Below are 20829 nucleotides of genomic sequence, written 5' to 3'. Positions count from 1 at the left end.
ATATTAGCACAATATATCTTAGAACAATCTGACAATGAATGACTCACAAGGCTCAAGTTTAAAAATTTCAGTCTTAATTTCGAAACGCTCTCGTCATAGCGTAAAAACCCATGAAAGGCTCCTTCACTCTCGTTATAAATCGATAATTTATAAATGCATCTACGCAATAATCGAATTATCGATTAAAAAATAAACAAGTTATAAAAGTCATCCCTTATCTACTGGGGCTTAGGCTAAATAGGCCCCTCAACATATAAAGTCGGTTTAAACTGGGTGTGAATGGGTCCCGCCCCCTGCAGCCGCCGCCCACCATTGGCCGCGTCGTGCCTACACTGGAGAGCCCCTACGTCGATTCGTCATTCCTTGCCCCCCACTGCCTTCAATGTATGACAGTGTACACTGGCCTTTATCTTACGCGCGGTCACACAAATCCATTTAGTCTCTGACACGACACGACGCGTGCGACATCGCAACATTTTGGGGGATGTCAGATGCGATCGTCAACTGTTATGGATCATACTAACATACCAGCTTGTGCTTTGTACAGACATATCGGTACTGTTATAGTAAGGCTGAAGATGGAAGTGTCAACCATGCTATGTTGGAGTCGGGATGTGTGCCCGGCGTCCGGTTGTCCGGAATCTATGCACAGGCCCTCCGGATGTGAACAATGCGCTAGGACTAGATTAAATAGCAAATGTTGTGACTGTGATAGTGTGCATGTGGATAAAAGCCGACCTTACAGATCGAGCACAGCAAGAAGTAGTAAGCAATCACTTTTAATATTACATATATTTTCCGTGTTTCGACTGCTTTCATTTAATTATGTTCTATCCCAAATCAAGTTGCTATCTTTTTTAAATATTTAAAATTCGTTCCAAATTAATATTGTAACAAATAAAAATATATTCGAATTTTTTCGAATTTATACTGTTAAAGTGCTAAGCTTTTTTGAAAAACAGTTTACCGAGTTGCCATCATTCTAAAACAGATATATAATTTGATTATGGAACTTAAATAAGGAAACACAAAACTAAGTTCTATCTACTTTTCCAAATTAATAATTAATTATAAATGTAAAATAATAAGCATTAAATTGTACTAGTATATTTGACTAGTAGGTACTATATAATAATTCTGTATTATAAACAGTACATCCGGTCGAGATTGATGTTTATCTAACTATTTGTGTTCGATACCGGCCACGTGACATATTTAATTAGCTCCCATCCTTGATATAATCGCAAAATAGGCTCGATTTCATAAAAAAAAACTATCACTCAATTCTTCCTTATCGCACCTTTCACATATGCTTTTTCCTCATAGGAATCTGTTTTAATGATGATGAGAATTATTTATTATAATCTTCCAATAAATAACAATCAAATGAGTATGAAATCGAGGCTACAATTACATATTTTAATTGTAAAAACATCAATAATTCTCGAGACGGAATTAAACAAGATCGATGCAGTCTTGTGTCCTTAAGCGGAAATCAACCGCACAAAATTTTGTTTTTCCGTTAAAATAAATTTATTAAAATGGAAAATTGTATAGTTCTAAAATGTTACACTTATGTATTTTTTTTTCTTTTCTTTGATTACTCGTAATTTCGGGACAAGAAGTCAACTTCGTTCATTATAATTTTTTAATGTATTTTTAAGGCTTAGTTATATTTTCCAAAATCATACATACGCCTAAAAAGAAATTTGAAAATTAAATGAAGTTTTTTTTTAGAGTCGTTTTTTTTTTTAAATTTGATCCATAATTAAAATAAAATTCCCTCTGCCGAAAAAAAAAGGGTTAATTATTCCAAACATTCATAAGCAATCGAAAATTACATTTTAAAGTTGCAAATTGTAGAAAAGTTGTATGCAATTAGCTTAAAAATAGGTTATATGATTTTTATGCCTAAATAATACTTTGTTATTTGGAGACAAAAAAACGGCCAAGTGTGAAATACTTCAGACAATTACAAATTAACCACACTCAGGTAAAAAAAGCTTATCGTAACTTAATTTAAAATCATAGTTATGTTTAAAAAATTCAATACTCGCTAATAGCAAATTAGTGACCACTTTAATAATTAATAAAAATAAAACATAATTTCAAAAATATAAGTTTAAAAAAAAAGTCAAAATTTACTTTTTTACGAAAAGTTTTATTTTTAGAATTTTAGGATTGTAAGGAATATTTTTAATTGTTGTTTGATTCGTTTTGGAAAACCCTCAGACGTCATAAATTGTTTAATGAACACGTGAGTCATTCAAAGTAATCAGAGCATAAAAAAATTTGATTGAGAAACTGATATTAATGTCCTGGCGTATACAATACTGACACAAAACGTAACCTCTCGCAATGTTTGCTTTCATGCTGACGTACTCGTACAAGTATAGATATGGACCTTCAAAGTTTTAGGAAAAATGTTTATTTTTTTATGTCGTCTATCTAAATCGCTGCCTACTCTTTTCAAGCCGTGTCAAAAGAGACATATGAAATAGAAACGCTGAGCTAGAGGCCCTTGTAGGATTTCATGGTAGGACATACTAAAATACTGAAAATGCACTGCCCATATGTACAGGAAATGTTCATAATGTCTGCTCCGAAAACGCGACATACATATATGTATATACTAACATATTATCCAATGCTGAGTGGCATCTGCTAACCAAAACATAGATATGAAAGCATTTCTTTCATATTAAATTGCATTTGCGTTGAAAAACATGAAAATGTTTGCACATATTTCATGTTAATTCCTATAACATTGATGAGCGAATAAGTAAAAGTGTAGTTATCCCTACGAAATGTTAGTCAAGTTCTGATTGAAACCATCTAGGTAAGAGATTGGTAGCACGATATTCATGTCCGAGTCATTAAAATTTTTTACACGATAATTACCGAGATTTTCACATAAAACCATGTTAAACGAAGTAAGTCAACCGATCTAATTATGAACAGTTATGTCAGTGAGCTCGTCCCGTAATTATGGTGTTTAGCTGTCACGCATTTAGTAAGAGATGTCGAACCCGGCTTAGACTCGCTTAATTAACCCTTTTTATCAACTTAAATAAACAAGAACACAAGTCTTACATGTCGGGAAATGTTTCGAATTACAACGTCGTGTATACACGTATAGGCACTTCGTTCAAAATGATCTCTTAAAGAACAGTTACATAAAATTAATACCGTCAGTTTTTACGTTATTAAAATTAATTCGAGAAAGATTTGCGCTTGTTTTTGTTAATTTCGAAGCGGACGGGCGAAAATCGAACATCATCCTCGCAATGCTATTACCATTTAGAGAGGTTTTCAGTTAATCAAGAGTGGTATCACAGGGTGTCTCGTGATACGCGCCGCCACGCGCCTCTCCCGCCGATAATCGCACTTATTATGCGCAGTCAAATTTTACGAGCGCATCGGTTGTTAACCAGCTATTTAAAAAAAATGGCATGATTCAAATTAAGACTGTACCGGAAAATAAGTGGCTTTTTCTATAGACCGATCAACACCATTCGATATTATTATACTAATCGATCCAAAAATGCGTATTACCCTTTTTTATTAACAAAGTATAATCCGATCGTGCTGTAACGTTGATTTGACAATTTTGTAAATGCAATCGAAAACATTAAACTGAATGCCAAAAACCAGATTTCGACATAAATTACCGAAATTTACATAATTATTCCAGAGGCGCCTGCAACATCCGGGCCTCCGAACTTTTCTTGGTTTTCGAGTCGAAATTCTAGTTAGCGGGTGCGCGATTTCTTTTTAAAAAGGTTAACAAGATGCTCTCGTTTGATTCGTTTTTCGTGCCGCGAAGCCTTCTTTTGTGAACGGGCGAGCTGTTAAAAAATAAACGAACTCTTTGTTTCTCGGGGAGTCGGACCGACCTCCGACGCGGTCCCTGCTTTTTTATGCCCCCTTATAACCTGTGTAATACCTACGTGTAGGTATCTACAGTTTTTATGGTCGCCCGGTCAGTTCTTCAATGGGCTAAGGAATTCGATCGAGTCTCATTGTTCATCTTAAATATCTCCACGTATCGCTGTTTGAAGGCTACAAAGAGGATATCAATTACTTGCCGTCCTTTCAGAAAAAGCTCCCGTTTGTTTTAATTAATGTCAAATAAATCCTATTTAAAAACATAAACGTTTTGAAAAGTTCCTCAGAGCCATTATGATAAAGAAAATGACTAGCATTAACTGAAATGTTTATTTTTTCAAAAAAAAGTTTGTAATTCAATTAAATACATACTGTTTTAGAATTAAATTCACATCGTTACGTTTCAGTTTTTTCTAAATATTCATGCGACGTTAAATCGTGATGTTATTCAAAATGATTCAATTAATCCCCTATTTTTTCATTCTATCTTAAATGTGATCTCAAAGAAAATATTTGTCCCACAGTGACTCCACGTCTTTTACGAGCTGACCTGTTATTTTTTTTACATGAACTTTTGACGGAACGGTCTCGCGGTTGCTTTTGACCGGCGCACTAATAAAATGTTATGATCGTGTGTTTAACGCGTGTTGTGTGTGTCGGGCCTTCCTTTTGACATGATCGTTATTGCCCCTCTGCGGTCTTTTGTACCTTCAATAGTTACAACATTATTATCGTGTCAATTTGAGGGCAATATAAACCGAATCACGGCTAGTTAAAGGTTCGATACTTTTTTGTTTATGCAAATCGTGATCGTGTGTTGAGATAGGATCGTATCGTTTTCTCTTTCGCTCGTAAGCTGAGGGCGGCATCGGGACTTCACAGGCTCTAGTTAAATAATAAGCGGCAAGGCGCCCTGTAACTATAATTTTCTTTTATTTGACCGCCGCTCTGCCTCCGGCTTCGGAGCGAAATCGACGCAAAACGCTAACGAGATGTAGAAAAAAAATACACGCACACATTATTATATGGTTTCGTTGTGTGAGTGTGTATTGATGAATTTGACTTTGGGCACATCTTGGGTTATTTTCGACCGTTCCCACACGTTAATCAAGTTATGTGGAATCCCAACAGAATTAAGGTTGTTCCTTATTCTAATTGTAACGTTCCATGAACAAAATTAAATTTTAACTAATATTTTTACAATCTTCATGTTTTGTTAGTTTGAAAATGATGACTTAATCGTTTATATTGTGGAGAATGTGATAACGCTACGAGATAGATTTCTGTTTATTTCACGAAGATTTCGCAGTAAATAATTATGTTTTCCTTAAACAATGTCGATGATTGCATTGTACATTTTAGCACAAATAACTGAACAGTTTATGTCATTAGTCACATCTAGACGCAACACTAATGATTCATACGTAGACTGAAAAAATAACTTTCTTACTGAGTAATGAAATTTTTTGGCTGATCAAATAATGTAAGCGGCATCGTTTATAATAATAATACCTTTAATTTTTTTTCATGGTAAAAAGACCTAAATTGTTCGTTCAATAAATATTGATGGGCACATATAATTATCGAGCTGATTACAGCACTTGAACTTTAAAATACTTCTTACATCAGTTATAAGCAGAATCGATCTACATACTACATATACACGTGTAATGATATTTATTCATTGCATTATTCGCTGGACATTCGCACGAGTGTTTCCGATAATTCGATTTATCGTCACGGGAATGTGACCGCGTAATCACCATATTTGTTTCACATGATGCTGATTAATTAATGATCTATATTAACGTAATATTTTCTTTGCCTAAGCACAGGAGTCGTTTACGTTTTTAAGCGAGCGCGATGTAGACGAATTTCCTTGGCAAATTTTCAATGAAACACTTCATATCCAGTTTTGTATTTAAATAATTGGATGAACACTTTAATTGTATATTTAAATTGGAAACAACAGATGCACGCAGAGTACACCCGTAACTTAATGAAAAAACACGTCAATCACACATCAAATTATTACCTTTAAAGTATATAATGTATTCGATTTTAATGAGTCAAAGTTTATCGTCTCGTTAAATGTATCCACAATCTATAGTACTCACAAAGCTGGCAACTGCCAGTGTGCCTTCTCACACAGACAGATGTGGCAATTTAAATGGTATTTTAAAAAAAATTCAACATACATATTTACATTTTATTCAAACCGACCATTAATCTCATTATCACCGAGAACTCTAAACTATTAAATTATTCAAATAGTTTTTAATGCAAAAACTTGTCCATTAGATATTATCCAATTACGACGCAGTGAAGTTAAGTAAAGTGTGAAATACAAAAAGCGTCGGTCGATCTTAACATTCAGAATGCATTACAAAATTTATAACATACCATGTAAGAATTCGATGACATTTTAAACGAGTTGCCTTAATAAATAAATAAAACGGTACACCATTAAAACTTGATAATCAAGTGAAAATTTATAATTCACTTCCTTCCTGGACTCAAACAATGCAGCCTTAGAGTTATTATAACTGAACGCGAAAGCGTTTCGACCGGTTATCGAACTACAAAAAAAAAAAAAAGGTTGATACGATTTCGTTATCGATAACAGAAAAAAATCGTGTTAGTGATTCACACAAGTTCAGTGGACAATTAGCAAAGGCTGTCCACCTTTGGGCCGAGTTGTATTTATTCATCGGATGTTTAACGATTACCATAATCGATAACATCGCGCGTGCCGCATACGGAACAAGCTCTCGAGCGTTCATTCAATCAGATGCTACAGAAAAAAAATATATAAACGTGCGCTTTCATTGAAAAAGACAAGACCGAGTATAATAGAGTCGATTTCACGAAGGAAAACGAATGTCCACGAATAGGGTTGAAACTCGACGATATCGACTTAAAAATTTATAAAAATCCATGATCAAAATTATTTAGTCTTTGTTTCGGTTTTATAACCTTCATTTGTAAATAATAAAAATGTTACTTAATAAAAATTTCATTTTTCATATATTAAAAAAATATATTTTTTAGACGTGAATTATTATTAAGTGACATTTTTAGAGTTGGGGGTACTCAAAATGATAAATAGTTGTTAACACAATATTGATTTATACTTTTTCTTTTACTTAGGATACGTCAACGTTTGCGCGGCGGTTTGCCTGTTATTACTTGTCGGGGGTCTCACGCCACAGTCTTCAGCAGCACCTCGTAGAAGCCGCAGCACAATGCAACGACAAAAACGTGCAGCTGATACATCTGAAAACCACCTGTGGAGCAACCCTTGTGACCTTAATAACCTTACTGTAAGAATATATATCTTTCATAGTATTTTAGTTACGATAAAAATTTAGAATTAAATTAGCATTCTACATTCGACGACTTTAAGGAAAGATTTGCTCCTGTCTTATCGGTACGAGAAACACACAGGATATGAATAGAATATGTACCGTATTATGTCACTATGTATGAGAAGATTGACTTAGTATATTATCTTTTGTTTCTTACGAATATGATATAAAGTTATAAGTTAAGCGGCTCGGAGGCTTGGAACTAGAGCTAGACTCTAGGTCTGCGGTCGGGGAACCGGAGTAAATTACCCCAAATGGGGTAAAATGAGATTTTGGAGGGTAAAAATGAAACTATTGTGAGTAAAAAGTATATATTGAAGTGAAACTTATTTAGAATAGTCGTGATTTCAAATTCGATGAAAACCATGGGGTAATCATCAACTTACACAAAAATATTTTGGGGTAATACTTAAAAAAGTTCCCCGACCGCTGCTCTAGGTCATACACCTAATAACAGTACAGTAAAATTAAACTATTAAACTCATTTGAAATATAAGTAGTTCCTGTTTAAGTTTAAAGATGATTTTTTTCGTTCACATTTTTACTCGTCAATCTTTACAGACAGTCAATGTACCAGATCCAAAAACAGTCGCGCCGAAGCTCATCGCGCAGGCTACGAGCGCCTACAGGTCGGCAACTAAATACAAGGATACATTGGTAAGTTTAAAAAACAATCTTCGGTTTCATAGACTGATTCAATGGCATACTAGTTAGCTTCCCAGATTTCTAGGCCGATGTTCGTGGGTCCGATTCTCACATCGGGCATACATTCATGTGATTGCTTGCTCTGTATTAATAATTGGGTAATTTGTCTAAGCGTATATGAGCATGTAAATCAGTCTCTATTTCCTGTAGTACAGGGAATACTAAATTAGTTAGATGACCGTATGTGACTTGTCTCCGGTTATTATTTTTATTCACTGACGCAGTTTGGCTCTGATTAATGTATTTAACATTTTGTATATACATATTTATCACGACAATGGTTTGACGAGGCGGCGTCAATTAGAAACTATACTGACTGTAACTATACTGAGACCTTAGAACTTATGTCTTAAGGTGGGTGGCGCACTTACGTTGTAGATGTCTATGGGCTCCAGGAACCACTTAACATCAGATGGGCTGTGAGCTCGTCCAGCCATCTAAGCAACAAAAAAAAGCGAACGTATTCGAATTTATAAATGAGCGAGTAATTGAAGCTTATTAGAAAAAGTCGCATTACTGTACACGCTGCTACCTACGGCGCAATGACGAGACGCGCGCGTAGTATTTGCGGCCGAATCTATATGCCCGCCGCGTCGCATTAAATGAACGGACGAAGCTCGCGACCGACCATTACCAATAAAACTTAGTCAACGTCGTCGCATGCCTTCGGTGCTCATTTGCACGCAGATATTATTGATTTATGTACGGGAGATGGTACTTTTCCAAAGGCACCGAACAACTCAAAGTAGGACGTCCTGTGCACCCTTTCGATTCATGAATAATTCTAGAACTAAATAGATTATTTATGGGAAAGTTTAAAATCGACACATTATCATCAATTTTATGGTTATGATTGATTGAGTATCCGGGTAATAAATTTTCAATTCGCCATTGTTATCGTGTTGGCGTTGTGCATAATATGGCTTTCGTTTGTGTCAAAGAAGTCTCCAAAAAGTTAGCATTCATATTCTTGTATAAGCGGTTATAGATAAACAAATTGTACAATGAAATACTGGTTGTGAGATAGTCAATGACACCATTAAATTGAAATAATCGCCGATGTTGAGGATTAAAGAAATCTCCATTAGATCGGTACACTGACTTGTTGTATCCATCCATCGCAACGTAGTTTTATGTTTCATGAGACGATTTAAATCGGTGTCCTATATGAGGCAGTCAGCGCAAAAGTGTCCTAAGCTTATCATATTTGGTATGGAGATAATGAGGTTGGAATTGATTTTTACACTATAGGCAAAAACAATACGCGCAAAAATAATGTTTGCAAAGCCATCTTTTCTCTATGGGTGAGACTATGGATAGACCGGTTTTGCATCAATTTTTTTTATGGTTTAAATAAATTGCAATGTATAAGCGCGAATATGAAAAATGTTGGGCTAGGCCACTTTTGCACTGACGGTCTCATATAGCTTGAGTAATAAAATGTTGCAAATGTAAAAAAAATGGCCTGTTTAAAATTCAACGTGTACACGTATTTTGGTGAGGTTTTCTCACCGTTGCGAGCGATGCAGTTCCGAGATTGCGAGCGTCGCTGTCTTGCTCGCACGTCCGGTCCGGCTGCGGCCGTTTCCTCCCTTTTCAATTATAATTTCGCATTATACTACTGTCACGTTAAAACGACTATCGGCGACAAACTTTATTTTACTAATTTTTTTTCCTACCTATACTGATAGCCTTGAGAGGCTATTTCAGCTTCGTGCTTCGTAGAATCTTCCACCGGATCGGAAACGCGACCCACTGAGAAGATCCGGGGAGAAACTCAGTGGGCTGATTTATTTTACGAAAATTAGTTTAAAAAGTCGTATTACTCCTAATATTGTAAGACTAATGCGACTCTCGTTCACAGAGATTTTAAGAACCTTGCGTAATTTGATATTTCATTTAATAATAATTTTAATTAGAACGGCGAAAGAACTAAATATATTTAATATTAACAACCTCAGTTTTAATAACTTGTTATTATGTTAAATGTCAAAGTCTCAAATGCCTTTTTTTAAATACATCATAAAATGTTCAAGCCAGAAATTTAACTAAATAAAAATGGTCTAGCTTTAATACGCATTTTCAAGATTTTATGTCTTTAGTTAGAAAAGTATATGAAGTCTTATTTCAGGGCCACACAAAGATCGCAGACATTTCAACCTACATTCATGAATTCGTAAAACATTCACGAATTTATTAGAAATAAGCGTTCAGCATTTTAATACAACGATTCATATGAAGGTTCTACGATTCTGATCCGAGGAATATAATAATTTCCGAATCGGAAGTAAGGTGGACCGATCAACAAGAAATAATAACGTGTCGATGTCGCGCCTCGAATCGCTTATGGACGTTTCTTCACCACGAACTGTGATACGATAGCGAGACAAAGCTCGAAGCGTTTACATTTCGGCGATTGTATTGATATTAGATCGATTGAACGGGTACGCGGCCGTCGATGGTATCGGAACAATGAACGATTTTATGATGAATGTATCGAGTTATCGGCGGCGATGTTCGCGCAGTAGGTATGGTAGCATTGTAATAGGCTCGACGGTCGTAACGACGGCGACGTCCTGTTCGCTGCCTCCTCGTAAAACGACATTATCGACTCACAGTAGCCGGAACGAGGTACAGGACGGTGCGCATACGCGTCGAATACTGATTGCGCATTAGTATTGCGCGACACACCTGCCCGACGATTTTTTTCTGTCTCTGCCCATAATATCGGTCATTCGTTACTAATGTCTCATATTTATTGCGATTTAGACATAGGCCGGTGACGATGAACCACCATTGTTGCCCACGTTACAAGGACGTTTACGTCTTCTTTGTTTGATCTCCATCGGTTACCATCCGAAATTTCGTAGTTAGCATATTAGGCATGCAGTTTGCTTCGCGTTTAAATTGTGCTTTAATTTAAAAATTGTAATAATTTATCATAAATAAATCAGACAGTCACATCTGTCGTCAAGCCCATTCCGTATAAATAATAACTGGCCGCGTCGTACTAAGAAGGCAATAACAAATTCAACGAACTCTACCGGTACTGTGTGACTGGCCACCGTGTGAATGTGTCATAACACTCAAGCTTTTGACTACACCGGTGTCACGTTATCGCATCAGATTTTCGACAGCGGAATCCAGTTCGCTTCCTTAAAACGTCCCCCGAGTAATTTTGAAGGTAATTACTATAAACGAAGGTAGCGCGATTCAAAGTGTGTAATCCAATCGCGCGACTTGATTTGACGCGGCGCGCCTCACCCCGTGTCGCAGTTGAACACGTTTTGATTACTGCTTATGCGACGATAATCATTGTAATAGTGTCGTTATATAAGCATGAATTACATAGCTATATATACGTGTACGTACATAGCGCGATAGTGTTGTTCACACGGCGACATGCTGTCTGCAGTGTTGGATGTGTACGTGTGTCGTAAATATATCAATGTGACGCGTATGTGTGGGTGAATGTTTATTTGATAAGCTTCCGATGTTTCGAGCTAGACATTCGGATGCTAAGTCATCGGATACCTTACTTGACTGCCCACCCACGGTCATTTTGAATATATATTTCTATTATATAATCGATTCCCGCTCTATATATATAGAACATATTAGGTCGGCTATCAATACTCGAGTTTGTTAATAGGGCTACCTATTAACAAACTCGAGTATTCTCGAGCCGTCAGCGACATGTTTTAAAATATGTTCGTTTTACATTTCAAAAACAAAAAAATGTAAAAATACCGTCTTTAAAATGAATATCTGGTAGAGGTATTCATTTATTAATTTCAATATGATTCCTAGTAGCATTTTATGAGATGTTAGCGATGTTTTATTTACGCATTTATGCCATGCTTAAGCAACTAAAAATCAAATTCTGAATTAATAAAATAAAAATTACATTTCGAATATTCAAAAGTAAATCCGAGAATGCGCTAACAATTCATAAGCAAAATATTACGATCTCATTGCTCGCTGTAGGTAGATTTCGGACATGGCGTGATGGACCGGACGCGCACCTGTGTATTTAGACCGCCACTGACTACATAGCACATTCCATCTCCTTGCCATGTCAACTACATACATACATATGTATATACTTATATATGCTTTATTGTTTTTGTCTGTTTGCAATATTCTGTTTGCATTAACTGTCCTCGTTTTTTTTAACTTTTTTGTTTTTATCTTGGAAAGCAGATGATCATAGCTCACTCGTAAGTGAGGGATCACCGTCGCTCATAGGCGCCAACGATGCCAGAGTCACAGTTATGCGAGTGCTTATAACCACTAAGAAATCTTTTCAAATATCGTTTTTATATTTCGTAAGTTTTAATTTAATCTCCGTACAATGACTAAAATGAAAGCTCTTAGTATTCAAATTTACTCTAAAGGCTCGTATTACGTGAATGTGCCAATATTTTTCAACGAGCTTGTATTAATTCCCTTAAGGTCGGTATTTAACAAACGCTCGGCTAATACGTTTGTCCATCCAGTTACCTCATATCAGATTATTTCGAACATAATAATCGTAAATTCACTTCATTACGTCTATTATCAACGCGTTTTACATTAACCGGTATCTCAATTTCGATCGTACAAATTAATTTTTGTGCGACGCTTTTGAAAATTTCAATTGGTTTCCGAATATCGAGATGTCCGTTCGCGATAGCATTATTGCACAATGCGGCGTTTGCGGGGGATTGTCGCCTTTCCGAAATCGATTTTAATTAATCGGTATTGTTGGTGTGGAATGTTTTCAAAGATGGGGATGGCGTTCGTTACATCTGCCGCTGACCGTTTGATTCGCATTCGTTTTTTTTTTTATTTTTTTTTATCGAATGTTTCCGCTTTCGTTCATACTTCGAACGCGTATCGCAGTGCACTCCCGACGAATGTCATTTATTGATTCGTCACCGAATAATTTTAATATCGATTTCAGTCTCAACTTACAGGCGACCTTCTTATAAATAATCTATGCGTCGGTTCGTGTGACGCTATTAAGAACATGAAACCTTAATACACCGATGTACTTATTTTTTATAAGTATCGGACAGTACAATAAGAGAACCACGGGGTCTTTGGGTCAATAATTAGCTGGCTTAAGATACCCTCGTTTATTGAATAGATGATTATCTCGCATCTAATGTCCACTCTACCGCGAACCTTCACTCTTAAGCAGCATCATCCAATTAAAGACTAAACTAATTTGGTCCGTTCTTCAATCCTAGTATACACGCTTCTGATTTCTAAGAACAATTTGCGACTGGTAGTGAGTGCGTGTGGGAGTTTAATTTGATATGCTCTACTATTTATAAGAGATTAAAACGCTATGACAATTATTTACCATTCATTGGTTCAAAAATGTTTTTAATTCAATAATTATCTTAATAAAACATAATAACCAATTTTTGACCTACATATATGAACTAAAACTATTCAAGAGCGGTATATGGGTCGCGACCGTCTGGCGTCTAGTGCGAAGTGGTTACCAGAGATAAGTATCAACAACAATAAAAAAGAACACGTGCTTTTAATGGCAGAAATATGCAGAAAATATAATTTCCTATTCCACTCCCTATAACAAAACACATTGCTTCTTAGAGACAGTACCTAATTAGCACATCGATCTTGTTATCAAATCGAATATAGCTCGTCCGAGTCGGGAAAGTCTTGCGAGAAGTAGCTTCCGGTGTGTCGCCCTTTTCTACGAAACTCAATGAATTGTTATATTAACATAATATTCTATTTTCATCTCTCATAGAATTGAACGGGACTAAAAAAAACATTGATTCATTAGGATACTCTTATACGATATATATTTTTTTATTGCTTAAATGGGTGGACGAGCTCACAGCCCACCTGGTGTTAAGTGGTTACTAGAGCCCATAGACATCCACAACGTAAATACGCCACCCACCTTGAGATATAAGTTCTAAGGTCTCACGTATAGTTATATATATAACCGTGATTCTTGTATTATACATATATATATTTTACCATATAATTATGTTTGAACGACTTTCTACTGAATATGTTGCATTAATATTTTCGTCACTCACATTATGTTGAATTGAACGTAGTTATCAGTTATAATTGTTATATTTCTTTTGTTACAGGCGTTGCAACTGCACAGTTTCCAGAGCTTCGACGAATTGATAACCCAATGGGTAGGAAACGAGTGGCTTAGGAAGTTTTCGTTCTCTGCAGAGGTGCTGCCTAAAGATAAAACACTTTATAAGGAGGCATCGGAGGAACAACTTGAGAGTTTAATGGTAAGTTGTATTTTTTTTTATTCTCGGTCTCGCTCGTGTAGAGTCACTGTTGTAGAGATGCCTGTGCATACCATACGATGATGGAGGAAAGCAACGTCTAAGTCGTGTCCTGTCCCTGCTGATGTCCATGAGGTTGAACCGTGGCCACCGAAACCAATGAACTGATTCCAGGATCAAAAATACGTTATCCACTAAAGGATGCATTCTTAGAGCCTTTCTTCTTACTGGTGGTAGGACCTCTTGTGAGTCCGCACGGGTAGGTACCACCGCCCTGCCTATTTCTGCCGTGAAGCAGTAATGCGTTTCGGTTTGAAGGGTGGGGTAGCCGTTGTAAATAAACTGAGACCATAGAACTTATATCTCATGGTGGGTGGCGCATTTGCGTTGTAGATGTCTATGGGCTCCAGTAACCACTTAACGCTAGGTGGACTGTGAGCTCGTCCACCCATGTAAGCAATAAATAAAAAGAAGCCTGATCTGTGTGAGAAAGAAGAATAGAGTTGAGCACAGCAAAACTGTTTAGTACACAGTTGGAAGACAGTTGGGTTCTCGTATTGCACAGCCCAAGAATCAAATAAGTAGCCGATAAAGTTTTACGGTCATGAACGGGGTCATATTGTTGTTACCTAAACGAAAACAATGATCGGAGAGCGATGTACGTATTCGCTGATGTCAAAAACGTGCATCCGTATGTGTTTTTCGATCGATTTCAAAGAAACGACATCGTCGGTGGCACTCATTGTTGTCCGCCGGCCATCGTTTACGTGAGAACCGTAATATTTCGCAACCATATTAACGTAACCGTCGGGCGCAATCAAACTCCTTCAGAAAGATAATCGACGAACTTTAAACGTATTATCTTTTACGTATTTGTAAATATATATTTTTGCATTTGTAAATTGATTGATTTTTCGTCATTGTCTTTAATTGCAAAAAAAAAAAACTTATCTTAGGTTACGATATCATTTGCGATAGAGCACGTATTTTTTTTTTCTCGCTAATTTGTTAATTCTTGCTTTGTTCTGTCTTCAGGGTAACATCGATACTGTTCTTCCATCGATGTACAAAGCTCTAAAACTGATAGTGGCTGGTTTGCACGCGTTCTCTAACGGTCTCAACGACAACATCATAGCTGACGAAGCTTTGAAGGAGAACACCAATCAAACTATGCACGATGTTCGAGCTGTTCTCTGCTACTTTTCTGTGAGTATGGTTATCTATATATTAATACGTGAAGCAAAAATGTTGTACCCCTTTTTACGAAAATCCCGAGGACGGAGGAATATGAAATTACCCACACTTAGAGAGAATATAGAGAAGGAGTACACAATGCTAATATTTTTTTACAATTAGGCATTAGGAATACATTAAATCAATAAAACAAATATTACACACACTACCATGTATTTGACACACACGCACGCGCATTTATACTGTTTTGTTTATTGTTTAATTTTCTGTGGTCAAATTGAGAATAGATTAGTATTTAGTAGTCTTTAATATTATTTGTCTATAGTGTACTATTGGCGACATCTGTGATTATAGAAGTTTAATAGTATTTGACAATAAAACCATCATAATGGTCAAACTTATAGTTTAAATTAGTAATTATAGTCTAATTTCGACTACTAGGGAACCACTAGTGAGTTATAATTTTGTCTACGTTGTTCAGATGAATTGCGTATATTCAGACGTTTCTTTTAGATTTTTCATAGCATTTTAAGTTACTTGAAAGAAATATTTTTATTATATAAATGAAAAAGTTATTTTGAATTTCAATACGTACTAATTTAACTAACGAATACAATATAATTTTGTTGCAGGACATTATGAGGGCGCGAAATCTTGAACTCATTCCACTACCTGAGTCTGAGGTTCCGGTCATACCATCGGATAATATGGTGACCGACGGACTTCTCATCTACAGAGACACTCTCAACTATTTGGAATACTTGAGACAAGTCTTCAAGAAGCTGTATGGTTAAATCGTTTGAAAGCTCATGACTGGCCAAGAGGCTGCCAATGAAGAGTGCTTCCTCCTGGCTTTCCACGGCTATCGTACTTATTCTTTGGTGCTTAATAACCTTAACAACTATACTCTTCAGTTGGCGTATAATGTTGGGTTATTAATCTCATTGTAGTTAAATTATTCGCACCTTTAGATATTTTAGCTTATGAATGTAGTAAAAATGTCATTGCCATTACTTTGCCATTTTGGTCTAGATCGAAACAGTTCCTTTGTTTTTTGTGTAAATAGTGACGAATTTAAAAATAAAAAGTATGTGTATTATTTATTACGTGCAGCGAATTAACTTTCTAAATTTTCCGATTATCCTAGTCAAGGTCTAACTTATTTATTTGGCGCTTAAATTCCACTTTAGTTTCGGTTTTTTTATTTTTTTATTTATATATTATTTAATTTAGATTTTAATTTCCCCGTCTTTAGTGTTGTGAAACGTATTTTAAATGTGCTAATCGATAGTTTATATTATCATAGAGTTTATATTATCATAGAGTTATGATAATATAAACGATATATATGAGATAGTTTATATTATCATAGAGACTTACTGTACGGCATACGTTCAAGCAGCCTTGATTGTAAAGTTTGAAGATTTAAGTGGAAAATACGTTTCATGAGCACTCCGAAGGCAGGGTGGTGGTAAGGCCCAATCATTCCGTGGACGTTGATCGACGACAATGTTGGTCAAATTGTTTTGTTGGCCCGTGCCTGTCTCTTGTGAAGAATCATGATTGTGAAATTCGATAATTAATTCTATCGAAACTAACATTTATTGCTACGACCACAATAAAGTCGAGGCTACATTACTCCGTGAACTTACCTTTTAATTGTATATTTTAATTCCTAATTTCACAGTATTACTTGACACTTTGTTAACTATTTATACTGTTACGGAAATCCAATCAAATGTGTCGTCTAGCTTTAATAGAGCTGTTAATTGTATAATTGTAAAGTACAGTGCCAGTGTATTTATGACTTAATCATTATTTGTACAGTTCAAATGGTACTTATTTATAACTGGTGCAAACACTGGGATTTCTGTGTTTGTGAAATTAAATTATTATTGCATTTATATGTGTTTTTTTTTCTCCATTGAATCCCTCGCATTTTCGATTGTAACGTCATATTTTTTCCACAGAACACTTTGATACGTTACCGACAACTACTCGCAAACGTTAAGAAGTTTCTTAATTTAAGCAAAGCATAGAAAATTACAAAAATGAAAATAGAAAAGGGAAACATGTACTGAATGTGAATGTGTACAATTAAGTAAAAATAAATTATGAACATTGCACATGCACTTAAAAAATTACCACTTTATATCTTAGCTTCTTTTGCTTTCAAAACAAATACAAAAGGCAACACTAAACTTTGTTCCCATGAAACGTATGGAAACAATTTCACGACTTTACACAAGACATTCACGACCTCATATTTGCGTTGGTGACTTAGTCGCCCTGACAAATTAGTGACTCTACGACGGGAACTCTGAAAATACTAACAAAAAAGATTACAACAAATTTTATTCATAACTCGCACAAGCAAAAGTAGATTTTATTGCGTAGCCTTAAAGCTTGAAGTCGATGGATTCGCTTGGTCTTGTTTAGTTCTTGGGGTGTAAGCTTTAGCTACTGATCACGACCTCTCAAACGTCCCCGCTCTATTTACTTAATGTGTTAGTGATGACGAGGTCATAATTTGTCGTCGGGAGTCCACTAGGTGTAAAATTTGGTTTGTGGATTAAGCGGGAGAATCAAAGTGTACTAATTTGGCCCCCTGCATTGCGACAGTTCTTTGAAGGATGTATGCTGTTAACTACGTTTGAATGATGGAGATCTCCCAGGAGTAACCAAAGCTAACATTTCTGTGGATCACGACCAAAACCTTTTTTTTTAATAAGCCGTAACGCTTACCAACACATGGATCGTACTGTGATTAATAGATGTAGATTTCTAGGCCATCTCATAGTCCACGTAGTGTTAAACGGTAGCCCAGGGATCGCTACGTCAATATTGCCATATACTTTGGCAGTCGTAGTGGGCTGTGATTTTTATTTTCTTATACTCGTACATATAAAATTAATACAACTTTAAGAAAGTAATTTAAAAGAAAAATTCACTTAAGCTATTTTTAGTGTATATAAAAATATAGATTGAAGTATCTGTTCGAACATAGTAAACGCAAGCGAAATGACTTGATTTGAGGATAACAAAGGCCAAATATAGTTTGAAATAATTAGTAAGTAATTAACAAAGTAATTAAGTAAAGCAGTCAATATTTAATTAATCATTAAAGTTTTCAGATAGCCTACTTCCCAAAATGGTTTTTAATCAATGAAAATTTTACAAAAGGTGAATGCCAATTGTGTTTTATAATGGTTGCCTAATACTTAAAACTAGAACGCATGATTGATTCGTAGCAGAAATATCCAGGATGGTGGTACCTACCTGTGCGGCCGTACAATAAGCCTTACCAGTTAAAATAAAAAAAAGGCGTGATTCAATTATCTTAATTGGACTTTTTACATTCCACAATTATTATTTAAAAAATGCCAATGAATAGACGGCTTAATTAACAGTACTGTGGAATTACTATATACGATTACGTAGAACATACAATAACCATCATACCAAGAACGCTTCAAACTATAATCTTTAATAATGAATCATTACATTCGCACTGCAACATTAGTATTTGAATGTGCGTTTCCCTTTTATTTTTATAACATTGAAATAATTATAAAAAAAGATGAAACGAATTCATTTTGCGACAACTTGAATGAACTGTCAATTTATAGAAAACAATTACCAAATAAAAACATTAATTACTAATCCAATTTTGCCAGAACAATTTAATGATGATCAATTACTGGTGGTAAAACCTATTTACAAATAAATAGGCAGCACCATCTTACCGATTTCAATCAGCCGTACTTTCAATTAGAACACCAGTTAAACGCAGTTGATTCTTCTACCCCAAATATTAATCCGGGTGATGAAAAGCCGGCTATCCTCGACCCACGCTGGTTCTGACCCAGCGGGGTATTCCGTAGGATAACCCATTCTAACCGGCGCCATCTAGGCGGGCTCCGGATAGCCTGCCGACCGAGAGGGCTGGTGGTCGTGGCGCCGACGACCGCTGGTCCGGCGTCCCGAGGGGGAGGGTGATGGGAGAGATGTACTCCGCACTAAGCGCTTCACATCCCCCCTTTGCCTTTTCATGGGTTCTGTCTCATGCGAGGTTCGGACGCGGGTTGTTGAGCGACAGGAGGTTTTAGTCAGTTCGACTCCGACATGCCCCGCCCTCCATCCCCAGGGGAGGGCGGAAGACCGGCGATTTCCTCCTGACCAAAAAAAAAATATATCCCCAAATATTAAAGAGTGCAAAAGCTTCATAAATAGGTACATTTACCGTTAAAACGTTCCAACATAATTGATATGTGTCAAACATAAAGAAAAACATTACTATTGAAAGACTCGGACCAATGAAACACGTCGAAAGTAATTTTACGAGGCACTTTTCTCTCACGCACCCTCTCTCTCCATCGAACCCTAAAAAGGGCACGAAATATTTTCACATTCGTTTAACGATCCGTAGCGGGTCACAATGGTGTTTGGGGCGCACCGAGCGAGCATGCAATCTTTATCTCGCTCACGTTCCCTTGTTTTATTTATTAGAAAGATTTATTATTTACCACGCGGCTCGCACACGATGGGTCACGAATTTGGAACGAACAAAAAAAATCCTGGTTATGTTAATGCGCGAACCGTTTGCACGTGACAATCTTTTTTTTTGATCATCCAACTTACATGAATTAACTTGTAAGTTTCCTGTTACGAACACACAGTTCGAGAGGAGAAACTGTTGGCGGCTGAACCCAAAGGCTTGACCCTGATTTGTGGGAGCTGATATCGTTATATTGTTTTTCAAGATCACGAACTTATTGGGCTCCAACATTTCAGTAAAGTTCTTTATATTTGGAATTAGCCGCATTAATTCGACATATCTTCTACTTCTAGAACGACTGACACTAATTACACAGCAATTTTAAAACAAAATTTTCATGTTACTGATGGTATTTTTTACAAGCATCGCATTCAATTAACCTGTTCAATAAAGTCGATCAGTCCAAGTAAAATACTGATGTGCATGTCCTAAGGGCGTACTAGTTAGTACCACTAGTAATAAATTATATTATTTTACTCGGAGGATAGCCGCTGTTCAATGCATTTAACAATTTGATCTGATGTCTCAAGATGGTTAGGTATCCTCATGCACTTCATTACCCAGATTCATTCGCGAAGCAGCTGTCCTTGAGTTGATAGATCTCCTCCGGAGGTACTCGGACAGCTGTTAGCAAATTCCACCCCTCCTGGCTGAGCTCGTGTTCGTCTACCTGTTCTGCAGAAACTGAAAAGTCCGGGCTATCAGTAATCCTTGCTTCACAAAAAAATGGTCCATATCTATTAAACAGTTGGTGGGCCAAGAGCCATAATCAGGTCGTCACGTAATAGGTACCTCCGATATTTTTGCGCATAAATGCGAGTCTTGTGATTAAGTCACACTT

At 36.2% G+C, this 20829-nt stretch overlaps 1 protein-coding gene across 3 annotated transcripts in view; it reads left to right on the top strand.

Annotated features, from left to right (window-relative positions):
- Window positions 1-17332, top strand: part of LOC101739051 (uncharacterized) — a 61580-nt gene extending 44248 nt beyond the window's left edge. For 2 of the 3 annotated variants that reach the window (XM_038019404.2, XM_004932638.4), the window contains 5 exons: window positions 7039-7211; window positions 7818-7913; window positions 14084-14239; window positions 15272-15442; window positions 16063-17332. In XM_038019404.2, coding sequence (XP_037875332.1) covers window positions 7134-7211; window positions 7818-7913; window positions 14084-14239; window positions 15272-15442; window positions 16063-16224 — 663 coding nt within the window. In that variant the 5' untranslated portion in view covers window positions 7039-7133 and the 3' untranslated portion in view covers window positions 16225-17332. Of the gene's footprint in view, window positions 1-419; window positions 766-7038; window positions 7212-7817; window positions 7914-14083; window positions 14240-15271; window positions 15443-16062 lie in introns of those variants that run through there. The other variant, XM_004932637.5, reaches the window with a different exon arrangement.
- The last annotated feature ends 3497 nt before the right edge of the window (window positions 17333-20829 follow it).

This window comes from Bombyx mori, chromosome 23 (genome assembly GCF_030269925.1).
Source record: "Bombyx mori chromosome 23, ASM3026992v2".
Classification (NCBI taxonomy): domain Eukaryota; kingdom Metazoa; phylum Arthropoda; class Insecta; order Lepidoptera; family Bombycidae; genus Bombyx; species Bombyx mori.
This window is presented reverse-complemented; position numbering and strand designations above follow the sequence as displayed.